This window comes from Tamandua tetradactyla, chromosome 6 (assembly GCF_023851605.1).
Source record: "Tamandua tetradactyla isolate mTamTet1 chromosome 6, mTamTet1.pri, whole genome shotgun sequence".
Taxonomy (NCBI): Eukaryota; Metazoa; Chordata; class Mammalia; order Pilosa; family Myrmecophagidae; genus Tamandua; species Tamandua tetradactyla.
This window is the reverse complement of record NC_135332.1, coordinates 53,439,334-53,451,973: the sequence shown is the minus strand read 5'-3', so window position 1 is coordinate 53,451,973 and position 12,640 is coordinate 53,439,334. Positions and strand designations below refer to the sequence as shown.

General features: G+C 37.5%; 1 protein-coding gene across 4 annotated transcripts in view; it reads right to left on the bottom strand.

The window, feature by feature from the left end:
• Nucleotides 1-7,012: 7,012 nt before the first annotated feature.
• NSRP1 (nuclear speckle splicing regulatory protein 1) overlaps nt 7,013-12,640 on the bottom strand; it is an 80,617-nt gene continuing 74,989 nt past the window's right edge. For all 4 annotated transcript variants that reach the window (XM_077165411.1, XM_077165415.1, XM_077165412.1 and 1 more), the window contains 4 exons: nt 12,512-12,640; nt 11,535-11,742; nt 10,461-10,569; nt 7,013-8,636 (listed from right to left, as the gene is read on the bottom strand). In XM_077165411.1, the coding sequence (XP_077021526.1) occupies nt 7,529-8,636; nt 10,461-10,569; nt 11,535-11,742; nt 12,512-12,640 (1,554 nt within the window). In that variant the 3' untranslated portion in view covers nt 7,013-7,528. The remainder of the gene's footprint in view (nt 8,637-10,460; nt 10,570-11,534; nt 11,743-12,511) is intronic.

Genomic DNA, 12,640 nt, shown 5'->3' with positions numbered 1-12,640 from the left:
AGACCGTTGTAGGAGAATCACAATGCAAATCCTTAGGGTTTTGGAGTCAAGCCTTAGTGTCTGTTGCAGATAACTAGTCTCCTTTTGAGAAACAGCTTTTAGCCTGCTACTGGGCCTTAGTAGAGATTGAATGCTTAACTGTGGGCCACTAAGTTACCATCCAAGTTACCATGAGATGTGAGTTGCCTTTCACAAGCTGAGTGTTGTCTGACCCACCAAGCCATAAAGTTGGGTGTGCACAGCAGAACTCCATCATAAAATGGAAATGGTATTGTTCTAGTTTGCTAGCTGCTGGAATGCAATATACCAGAATCAGAATGGCTTTTAAAAAAGGGAATTTAATAAGTTGCTAGTTTACAGTCTTAAGGCCGAGAAAATGTCCAATTAAAACAAGTCTATAGAAATGTCCAATTAAAGGCATCCAGGGAAAGATACCTTGGTTCAAGAAGGCTGATGATATTCAGGGTTTCTCTCTCATTTGGAAAGGCACATGGTGAACACAGTCACAGTTTCTCTCTCAGCTGGAAGGGCACATGGTGAGCAAGGCATCATCTGCTACTTTCTCTTCTGGCTTCCTGTTTCATGAAGCTCCTTGGGAGGCGTTTTCCTTCTTCATCTCCAAAGGTCACTGGCTTGTGAACTCTGTGCTCTCATGGCTATGTCGTTCTTCTCTGCTCTCTCTGAATCTCTTATTCTCCAAAATGTTTCCTCTTTTATAGGACTCCAATAAACAAATCAAGACCTACCCAAATGGGTGGAGACATGTCATCACCTAATCCAGTTTAACAACCACTCTTGACTAAATCACGTCATCCAGGGAAATGATCTGATTACTGTTTCAAACACACAGTATTGAATAGGGATTATTCTACCTTTATGAAATGGGATTTTGATTAAAACACGGCTTTTCTAGAGGGCATACTTCCTTTCAAACCAGCACAGGTATATGAGAGATAGGGCTCGAGCAGGTCCTGAAGGCACAAGCAAGTTACATGAGGAAGTGGCCCAAATGCCCACAGTCTCCACTCCTGCTACATTACTCTCTTTCCCAGACCAGAGCTATGGCCTCTTGGGGAATTCCTTACAGTGAATTGACTGAGGAAGAGAAAACTCGGGCCTGGTTTACAGATGGTTCTGCACGATATGCAAGTATCACCCAAAAGTGGATAGCTACAACACTACAACCCCTTACTGGGATGTCCTTGAAGGACAGTGGTGAGGGGAAATCTTCCCAGTGGGCAGAACTTCAAGCAGTGCACCTGGTTGTACATTTTGCTTGGAAAGAGAACTGGCTTATGGGCTGCTGCTAATGGTTTGGCTGGATGGACAGGGACTTGGAAAGATCATAATTGGAAAATTGGTGACAAAGAGGTCTGGGGAAGAGGTATGTGGATAGACCTTTCTGAGCTAAAAACATGAAGATATTTGTGTCCCATGTGAATGTGCACCAGAGGGTGACTTCAGTAGAAGAAGGTTTTAATAATCATATGGATAAGATGACCTGTTCTGTAGATACCAGTCAGCTTCTTTCCCCAGCAACTTCTGTCATTGACCAATGGGCTCATGAACAAAGTGGTCATGGTTGTAGGGATGGAGATTATGCATGGGCTCAGCAATATGGACTTCCACTCACCAAGACTGACCTGGTATAGCCACTGCCGAGTGCCCAATCTGCCAGCAGCAGAGACTCACACTCAGCCCCTGATACGGCACCATTCCCCAAGGCGACCAGCCAGCTACATTGTGGCAGGTTGATTACACTGGGCCACTCGCTTCATGGAGGGGCCAGCGATTTGTTCTAACTAGAATAGTCACATACTCTGGATAAGGGTTTGCTTTCCCTGCATGCAATGCTTCTGCCAAAACTACCATCTGTGGACTTACAGAATGCCTTATCCATCCTCATGGCATTCCACACAGCATTGCTTCTGATCAAGGAACACACTTCACAGCAAATGAAATGCGGAAATGGGCACATGTCATGGAATTCTCTGGTCATACCATGTTCCCCATCATCTAGAGGTAGATGGATTGATAAAACAGTGGAATGGTCTTCTGAAAACTCAATTATGGTGCCAACTTGGTGGCAATACCCTGAAGGGCTGGGATAATTGTCTCCAGGAAGCTGTGTATGCTCTGAATCAGCATCTGCTGTATGATGCTGTTTCTCCCGTTGCCAGGATCCATGGGTCCAAGAACCAAGGATTGGAAATGGGAGTGGCACCACTCACTATTACTCCTAGTGATATTCACTGGGAAAGTTTTTGCTTCCTGTCCCTGCGACCTTGAACTCTGCTGGTCTACAGATTTTTGTTCCAAAAAGGTAGAGTCTTCCACCAGGAGAAACAATGATTCCCTTGAACTGGAATCTAAGACTACTACCTGGTAACTTTGGGCTACTCATGCCCCTGGATCAACAAACCAAGAAGGGGATTACATTACTGGCTGGGGTGATTGACCCTAACTAGCAGGGGGAAATAAGACTGCAACTACACAATGGAGGTAAAGAAGAGTTTTTCTGGAATATAGATCCCCTAGGGCGTCTTTTAGTAATACCATGCCCTGTGATTAAAATCCATGGAAATCTGCAACCCAATCCAGGCAGGAGTACCAATGGCTCTGAAAGTTCATGAATGAAAGTTTGTATCACCCCACCAGGCAAAGAACCACAGCCAGTTGAAGTGCTTGCTGAGGATAATGGGAACATGGAATGGGTAGTGGAAGAAGGTAGTGATAAACGTGAACTATGATCACGTGATCAGTTACAGAAATGAGGACTGTAATGCTATTTTGTTCATGTTATAGTATTTAAGTTGTAAGATATCAAGTTTAAGAATGAATATTACCCAAGGACTTGCACCCTATTCTGGAGAGATTTAATGTGTTTCAAGTTGTATGCAGGGCGGTTGAGTATTGTTTGGTGAGGAAAAAATGTGTCTTTTATAGTTTTCTATTTAGAAATTAAGTATGGGTTAAGGTGATGTGTATAGCTGACAAATTGACAAGAGGTGGACTGTCATGGTCAGGTTCATGTGTCAACTTGGCCAGGTGATAGTACCCATTTGGTGGGGCAAGTGCTGTCCTGTCTGTTGCACATTTGATAGAATCGCTATTACAATGGCTGCATCCACAGCTGATTGCATTTGTAATCAGCCAAGGGGAGTGTCTCCCGCAATGAGTGATGCTTAATCTAATCACTGGAAGGCTTTAAGGAGGATTCAGAAGAGACACTCTCTCTTCCTGCTTCAGCCAGGGAGCCTCTCCTGTGGAATTCATCCAGACCCTTCATTGGAGTCATCAGTTTCACAGCCTGCCCTACCAAATTTTGGACTTTTTATGTCCCCACGGTTACGTGAGACACTTTTATAAACTTTGTATCTATGGATATTTCCTGCTGATTCTGTTTCTTTAGAGAACCCTAGCTAATACACTGGGGTTTATGGCAGCAGTTTTCATGATTTGCAATGGATGGAGGTGTCAGGTACATCGAAGGATGAATGGAAAAGTGAACTATGGTGTACAAATACAACAAAATACTGAGTGGCTGCCAGAAGGAATGAAGTTGTGAGGCCTGCAACTATGTGAATGAACCTTAAGGACACTGTATTTGAGTGAAAAAAGCCAGAAACAAAAGAACAAATATTATGTCCTCAGCATAATAAGTAAACACTGAGAGAGTTGAAGTTGAGAACAGACGCTATTAGAAGACAGAAAGAGGGCAGAAGATTGGGTAACCGATGATTAAGAAGCACTGAATATTCAATAAGGCTTATTGTAAAGGTTCCTAGATTCTAAATTCTTACAGCAGTCAACATCCATTCCTGAGTTTTTAAAATTTCCCTGAGACGCTGAGCTCTTTGTGCAAAACCTGGAACTCTGGGTATCTGTGTGACACCTAAGACTACGAGTTAGAGTTCTGCAGCTCTGAAAGTCAACATTACCCCATACAGCAACTGTTTTAAAAAGCAGATAAAGAGATCAGACTTCAATTAGAGACATGAAACCGACCTGGTTAGGACTAAGGTAAATCAGGATACATGGTAAAGGATGATACTGACTGCATTTTAAAACTTGAGCTTCTGTGTGAGACCAAAGGAAGAGATGCTTTTATGATACAAAATTTAGTCTCTGTAGCACAACTATGTAATTTAACCTGTGTGGTCAGTTTATTTGAACACCATAATTACATGGAAACTGGAATAGGCAATGAGATCTTGTTATATTATACAAGTTAATGTAATATCCCAATATATCCCAGGTAATTTGGGCAGAAAACAAAAAAGTATTTACAAAGTCCCCTTTAAGGAATGGGGGAAAATGTGGAAATATTAAACTTCCCCACTTGGGTAATTCCCGACATTCTCACAAACATTAGGGACTCCCAATGTAATATGCTGCCCCTTGATATTGAGGCTTGCCCGTACAAAACTTACTCCTGCAAAGAAGCTAAGTCTACTTATAACTATGCTTACAGTCACCCCCAAAGAACCTCTTTTGTTGCTCAGAAGTGGCCTAAGCCAACACTGCAAGCAAATTCACTATCCATGCCCCCAAGCCTGACATGATTTCCAGGAATGTAAATCTCCCTGGCAATGTGGGACATGATTCCCAGGAATGAGCCTGGCCCTGACATCGTGGGATCAAGAAAGTCTTCTTGACCAAAAGGGGAAAAAGAACTCTTTCAGTAGCTAAGAGATTTCAGAGTCAAGAAATCATTCTGAAGGTTATTTTTATGCATTATATAGTTACTCTTTTTTAGTTTCTGGTATATTGGAGTAGCTAGAAGGAAATACCTGAAACTGCTGGACTGAAATCCAATAGGACTGATTTTTGATGATTAACTAGTTTTCACAGTGTGACCTTTTGATTGTGAAAACCTTGTGATTGACACTCCCTTTATCCAGTGTATGGGCAGAGGAGTAAGAAAAGAAAAGTAAAAAAGGAGTGGTGGCAGATAAGGGATCTGGGAAGTTTTGGGTTTTTAAAATTTTTATTTTGGAGTAATGAAAATGTTCTAAAATTGGTTGTGGTGATGAATGTACAACTATTTAATGATACTGTGAGCCACTGTATACTTTGGATGATTATATGGTATATGAATATATCTCAGTAAAATTGCATTAAAAAAAGTCTAAAGAGTAGGATGGGAACAGGTTTGAGGGGAGCTTCTGTTGTGCAGGTTATGTTCCTTTCGAACTAGACTTGTATAGTCTGTGTAAATCCATTACTCTGTATACTAAAGTATTTTTCTTTATGCATGTTATACTATAATTAAAAAGTTTATTAGGCATGTTTTGAGACTTTTTGGCATGGAGTTACATTGGTGAAATCCTATTGTATCAAACAAAGATTCCTTGGTTGCAGTGGCAGAAACCCAATTTAAACTGGCCTAAGTGAAAAAGGAAAGGTATTAGTTTAAATATCTGAATATGCCCCACTGGAGCCAGAGATTCAAAAGTAATCATCAATTACTGGTCCTTCTCTTGATCTCTCATTTCTGCTTTCTTTCGTGTGGAGTTTACTCTGTCAGGCAGTCAGGCGCTCTTCCATGCAGCTCCAGACTAACCTCAATGGTGAGTAAGTTAGCAGAAAACATCTTTAAGTTTTGACAGTAGTCCCAGAATTGGCCCAGCTTGAGTTACATACCCCTTGTGGAGACTGTTCAACCCATCTCAATCACTGGACTGAGTATGGTGCTTCCCCAAAGGAAAATCAAAGTGCTGGTACCAGAAAGGAGGGATGAATGCCAGGGAAGAAAAAACAACCTATGTATAGTTCCTGAGGAGAAGAAAACCCTTAATTTGCAGTTTCCCCCAGAGATATGCCAAACTAAGTTGATTAATAAAAGTAATCTACAGCTTTTCCTATCTAAAGCATCCAAGCTGTTTTGTCAAAGTCTTTCAACTACTGGGAGAGGTAGAAACCTGACAGTTTCCTATCAGGTTTCTGACTCTAATCCTTCCTTCCTAGGCTACCTTGCACATTATGGTCAAACTAATCTTCTCAGTACATAGCTCTAGTTATAATACAATTCTAACAAAGGAATTTTCTCTACAAAAGTTGAACTTTTGGCTTGTCATTAACAGTCTTCCATGACCACACCCTAACTTGCCTTTCCAGAATTAAATTACCTACTCTGTGCACACTAACTCAGTACTTTTTAGGCTTTGTTACTGTCACTGACTTAAAGTATTAGGATGTAACTGATATTTAATGCGTCAGAGATCCAAGCATTTGCTTCTTGTTACTCTTTTCCCCTGGTTTTAAAGGTATATTAAAATGATTTATGAATGCTTAATCTGAATTAAATAAGTTTAATGCTTATTAAACGAAATGTATCCTTATAAAAATAAGATAGGGTAGGTAACGTTGGCTCACTAGCAGAGTTCTCGTCTGCCATGCCAGACTGGGAAAAAATACTGTTTCCCAGTGCCTGCCCATGTAAAAAAATAAATTAAAAAAATAAGATAATGCGCTAATTCCTCATAAGAGTATCATGATAGAAACAGTATTTTAATGAGAAGACCTGTTAAGGAACTATTTTCTCCATAGCATTCATCCTCATACTTTCCTATGAATAATTTACACTGTTCCAATGGTAGGTTTCAAAGACTTAATATAGAACTTCTAATAAGCTCCACTACCTTTAGAGTGTAAAACAAGACATGCTCAGAAACAGGCCACATGGACCTTTAGCTAATTTCATTTAGGCAAATGTCTCCATTTTTTTCAGCTTTAGTGAAAACTGATTTACATCCATAGTCAATTTGCTAACTTATTGAGGTTCTGGAATTTCAAATTAAAGTCATTTTTACTTTACAAATGGGGGGTGGGGGGGAATTGTGGTATAAAGGAGTGAAATTACTTGAAAAATAATTTATAAGCATGAAATATATAAACATATCACTACTTTTATTTTTGTGTTAGCCCAAGTATGCTGTGTACAAACAAGTTATTTAGACAAGATGTATGATGCATATTTTGTATTGTAATACAAATTTCAGAGCATAAAGTATAACCATATCTTCTACTTTATTGTTCATCTCCATGTATTATAATCTGAAATTCAGCATCTGTAAAACAAAACCGCTCCTGTATCAAAATCAACATTAGGGTAGTTGTTTAATTTTTTAATGGTTGTGGTAGAGCCAACTGTCCCCATTAAGTACCTACATGCATTAAGCACACTCTTAACAGTTACTTAAATACAATCAAGAATGTGGTACTAAATAAAATTATATATATTCAAACATTCACGGTAAAAGAACTCTTTTGATTTAAACCTAAACCAAAAACCAATTTTGAAAAACTGTTTTTAAAAATCCTCCCAAACCATTCTTAATATACTTTTCATTTTTTCTTTTCCTGCATGGGTAGGTACTGCGAATCGAACCCGGGTCTCTGGCATGGCAGGTGAGAACTCTGCCACGGAGCCACCATGGCCCGCCCACACCTTTTTCTTCTATACAGCATGTTCCAGGAGCAGTAATTTTGTGTGCTTCCCTAGATCTTTCTATTGGTGCAGCTATCAATCATCTTCTTTCTCAATATAAGTCTTTGCATTAACCCGTGCCATTTGCCTAGCCAAGTACCTGTCTCTAGCAGACATTACCGTTTCTTCATTATTCCGTTTTGCAAACTTGCTTACTGCTTCAGATGGACTCTCTTGTTCTTCGTCCTTCTCTAACCTTTTCTCTATGATTCTGTGTTTTGCTTCCAGCGATGTTTCAGAGCTGGTGAGTTTCTCTTGGTTTCTTTCTTTGTCCTTTTCCATGTTTCTCATTTTATTGGATTTTTCCTGGTCAAACAACCTATCCTTAGCTCTACCTGGACTGCTTTCCTTTCTGTCTTGATTTCTTTCTGAACATTGAACACTTACTTCTTGTTTTTCCTTGTCTCTGTATTTATCTTTGCTTACTTCTTGTTTTTCCCTATCTTCGTATTTATCTTTGTTCTCATATCTTTCCTTCCTAACTTTCACATGCTCTTCCTTTTCTTTGCTTTTCTCTTCCTTCTCTCTTCCTTTCTCAATGTGTTGGTCATGATCATTTTGTTGTCTATCTCTTTCTTGTTCTCTTGGGGGATATTTCTCCCTATCTTTCTCCCTTTTCCACTCTCTGTCATTTCTTTCTCTTTCTCTCTGGTCTCTTCCTCTTGATTTATCTTCTTGTTCATGTCTCTTCCAGTGGAATTCCCTATACTTGGCCTCACTATGCCTATGGAAATCTTTCTTTTCTTTTAGGTACTCACGGTTAGTGTAATACCTCTCCTGGTCCCTGTATTGTCTCTCTGGGAGCTTATCTTCCCTTTTTTCGTGTCCTCTTGACTTGGAACTTTTTGTGTGGCATTTTACATTGTGTCCTCTTTCTTCACTAGATGATGGTGAATGGATTTGATTCCTTTGATGCCTAGGGTCATTCTGGGAGTTCTCCATGCTTTTATCCCTTCTATAGTTTACTTTATTATTTTCTTCCATTTCATCATCCTCGCTGCTCTTATCATCAAAATCACTGTCTGCATCTGGGTTTTCTTCTACCTTCACATCAGTCTGGAGAACACATTTCTCATGTGGTATTTCATTCTCCAAACTCATTTCATCAGAGTAACCTCTTGATTTCTCTTCCTTTATTCCAGACCTTTAAGAAATAATAAAAACACAAAATGCCACATTATCAAATGTAGTAAGCAACTGAAGTATTCATATAATTTTTCACAATACTTTAATTGACACAATTTTAATTGTATATACTTTCTGATTACCCAAATGTGAAAAGGTGTTTATTTACTATGTGAATACCTTGCAAACTAGAATCTTCTAATCCTTCAGTATTCTTTCAATATTTGCAAAACTGAAATGGACCAAAACCATTCCTGCCAATCCTAAAGAACACCTAGGGCATTATATAGGATTCTACATAGGTTCCATGTACTAGGGTAACTTTCCAGAAACCTACAACCTCCAAATGGGTCCCTGGACGAGGTAAGTCCTGAAATGCAGAGGCCTTTCCAGAACATCAACTAGTTCCATTCCCCTATCTCATATTATCAACAGCCCCGTCCAACATAAAAAAGTTAGAATGGGCATAGCCCAAATACCCCTTAAGAGTGGGAGAACAATCAAAGATGATGGTGGAGATATATAGAGGAGACAGGGTTTAACAAACAAGTATGACTGCTGAATCATTATATTAATATTTATTTTAGTCTCCAGTATTTTAGAGTAGCTAGAAGTAAAAATCTAAAATTGTGGAACTGTAACCCATACCAAGCTCTGAAATCTGTTCTAAAACTAATTATTGCAATGTACTTTGAAAATTATGCTTTTTTGTATATATGTTGTTTTTCACAAAAAAGAAAAAAAAAGAATTGTTTTATAGAATGTTGGCTTAAAGATTGATTTCAAGATCTTGCTTGGTAATTTAAACATATGAGGTATGCAGGAAGCATTTTTTTGTTTGTTTGTTTGTTTTTGTTTTTAACATGGGCAGGCACCGGGAAATGAACCCGGGTCCTCTGGCATTGCAGGCAAGCATTCCTACCTGCTGAGCCACCATGGTCCGCCCACAGAAAGTGTTTTTGTTAAGGAAAAAGAGTGCACTTTTTCCCCCTAAGTAGAATAACTGATTGTTGCAGAATGAAAAACAGGAACGGGTAGGACAAAATGGATGGAGACTGAAAGTTGCAGAAGTCTTGTTGAAGTGAATTTTATTGGCTATAATTAAGGTTGACTAAGATTTTATAGTTTTCTAAGACTTTTAATCGTTTTTTTATCTGAAGTATTTTCATACAAAACAAGAACTTGGTTTTCACTCTGTTAAAATAACAATGTTTTCTTCAATTATTTGTTTGCTCTTAGTGAAAAGCTATAAAAGTTTTTTAACCATCTGAGTAATCTGTCTAGATGACAGAGAGTCTATGCCTTATTACTTATTAATATGTATGTTGACTATCTCCTTGTTTTAGACAATGCCTCCTCACTTTAAAAAAACTGTCTTTTAAAATCATATTAACTTCTCTATTTACTTTCAAACTTTGTCACCGTAATTAAATAAAGTACCAAAAAAAAAGCCCTAATAAAAAGAAACTATAATTTGGTTTTGTTCCCCTTTGAAAATCATTTATGAGATCCACCACTATAAAGTACAGTGACATTCAGAAATCTTGTACATTAAATGTTCAAGTTCTTTGGTTTGCAATAATGTTAAACTTCAATCACTGAGAATGTACTGATCAAATTTTATTTTTCTCAACTCAGAATACAAATGATCTCCAACTAAGTCTGTAGGTTTTTAAAGCAACAAACTATGTGCAAATCACTAGCCATTCATTAAATTAGGTCAGGTTTGGCTAACACCACGACATACAATGCTGCAATTTTCCTTTCAGAGGACTAAAATAACCTGCAACCACAGGCTATGAACACTATCATTCTTCTACATATTCCATATGCCACATCTCACCTGGCTTCACGAAAGCTGCATTTAGGTACTTCCTCTTCACCAACTGCTTGATTTAACAGGTGCCTATAAAATCCACTGAGATCTTTCTGCTTAGTTACATCCAAACGTGCTAACAGAGGGAAATCAAAAGTGAGAAAAACATATTTAACAAAACACAATGCAACTCAGTTTTATAGACACAGAGTATATAACATACACAGTATGTAGACTATTCTCTAGATCAGGAATTGACAAACTATAGCCTGCAGATCAAATGTGGCCTGCTGCCTGTTTTTGTAAATAAAATTTTATTAACATAGCCCTGCTCATGTCTTCTTTTTTTTTCGTTATAAAGGCAGAGACGATTAGTTGCAACAAAGACTGGATGGTACACAAAAGTCTAAAATAGTTACTATCTGGCCCATTACAGAAAGTTTACTAAACATTGCTGTAGATGAACATAGTACATAACTGGGCAAACTTATAAATTTGATCTTCTTCCACTTAAAATTGATAAGGACTTATGTTAACTAAACCATTTCTAAATACATTTTCTATTTAGCATCTTGAGAAAGACCATGAGTAAAAAGCACTGAAGTAAAGCACTATTCTTTAGCCCTGTACATCTCTGTTCTTTCTTGGATTAATGAGATTCTTTTTCAAAATATCCAATCGATGCTTCCTGAATGGTGTTACCCTAGATTTTCTCATCCCAGAAAATATAATTAGGGTTTAAATCTCAGTTTATATTGCTACTGACAAATATTATGTGTTATGTTTTGTATAAATGTTTTTACATTTGGAATCACCTTCTAAGGCAATGACTTCTAATAGACCACAGTTTTTAACAGCAAAATAAGAAGTGAAAAGTCCAGTAGGGATAAGAATCATTCAAGAGTTCAGCTTGTTCTTAGTTAAAATCTCTTCCATATTTTTACAATACTATGTAATACCATATCTTGTATCCTGAATTCATATACATAAATTATAACCACATTATAATGCAAGGGTTCACTGACAGCAGATGGCTGAACATAGAGCCGAATTCTGCTGCTTCTGTTTCTTTCTCCTTTCTTTCTTCCCCTTGCATCTTACCTTCAAGTGCAGCAGCCCTCTTTTCTCTTTCTTCCTCTTCAGCTCTCTCTTGCAGTTTTTTCTTATAAGCAGATGTCACAAATGATTCTTTATCATCAAATTCTCCCTTTTCCATTTCTCGTTCTCTTTGAATTTTCTTTTCCATTCTTTTTTCCTGCTCCTTTTTTCTGATCTCAACTGCTTTTAGTAAGTTGTGAATATACTTGGGCTGAGGGAAAAAAGATTACTTAGGAAAGAGTGAAAGATAATAACTGCCAATATTGTATAATACTTTTTAATCACAAATATAGATTTACTAGCTAGATTGAAATTAAAGTTGTTTTCAGTAATTATGTAACTATAGAGAAATAACTCAGTTATGATGCTATTCTTTTTAGATTAGAACTAAGAAATTTTCTTAGTGTTTTTCTCACTCATTTATTAAAAGAATAAAAGTGCTCTTTTAATACTTTAACAAAGAAGTGAATCAATGGAGAAATTTCTACTAGTTTTTCACTTTCAGTGGAAATATGATTATTTAAAATAGCCTTAACATAATTTTACACCACTATACTAATAAATAATGAAAGATATAAAAATCAATAAAAAACCCGTCTGTGTGTATGTGAAAGAATGAGAGCAACAGAGAAAAACTTATTTCAATTTTTTTCCTAAAGCTTTTTTTTCAAACTAAAAATTATTTATGATGACTCAGTTACCAATTACGAATCAGCAAAACATAAACAGGAATGGTACAAATTTAGTATGTAACATTTCGAAGGAAAAATTACATTATTTGCAAAGCTTTCAAAGAAAACAACAAAATACAAAATTGTTAGCTAATTCACTTGTTCCTACTTAGGATACTATACGTATTGCTTCCTGGGCTCTAAATCAAATTGATAACACGTAGAACCAGGAACTCTTCATGTAGAAATAAGACTAAGATAAAGAGTGCAAGTAAAGGTCAAAGAAACTTGGTATTTTCAGCTACAAACCTTTCGGTCTTTTCCCAAGAGTAATTTGGGATTACTTTCTTCCTTTTTTTTTTGCATTTCATCATAAATACTATCATATTCATAAACAGTAGCATCTTCTGCAAGGGCCTTCTGGATTTCCAGTTTGGT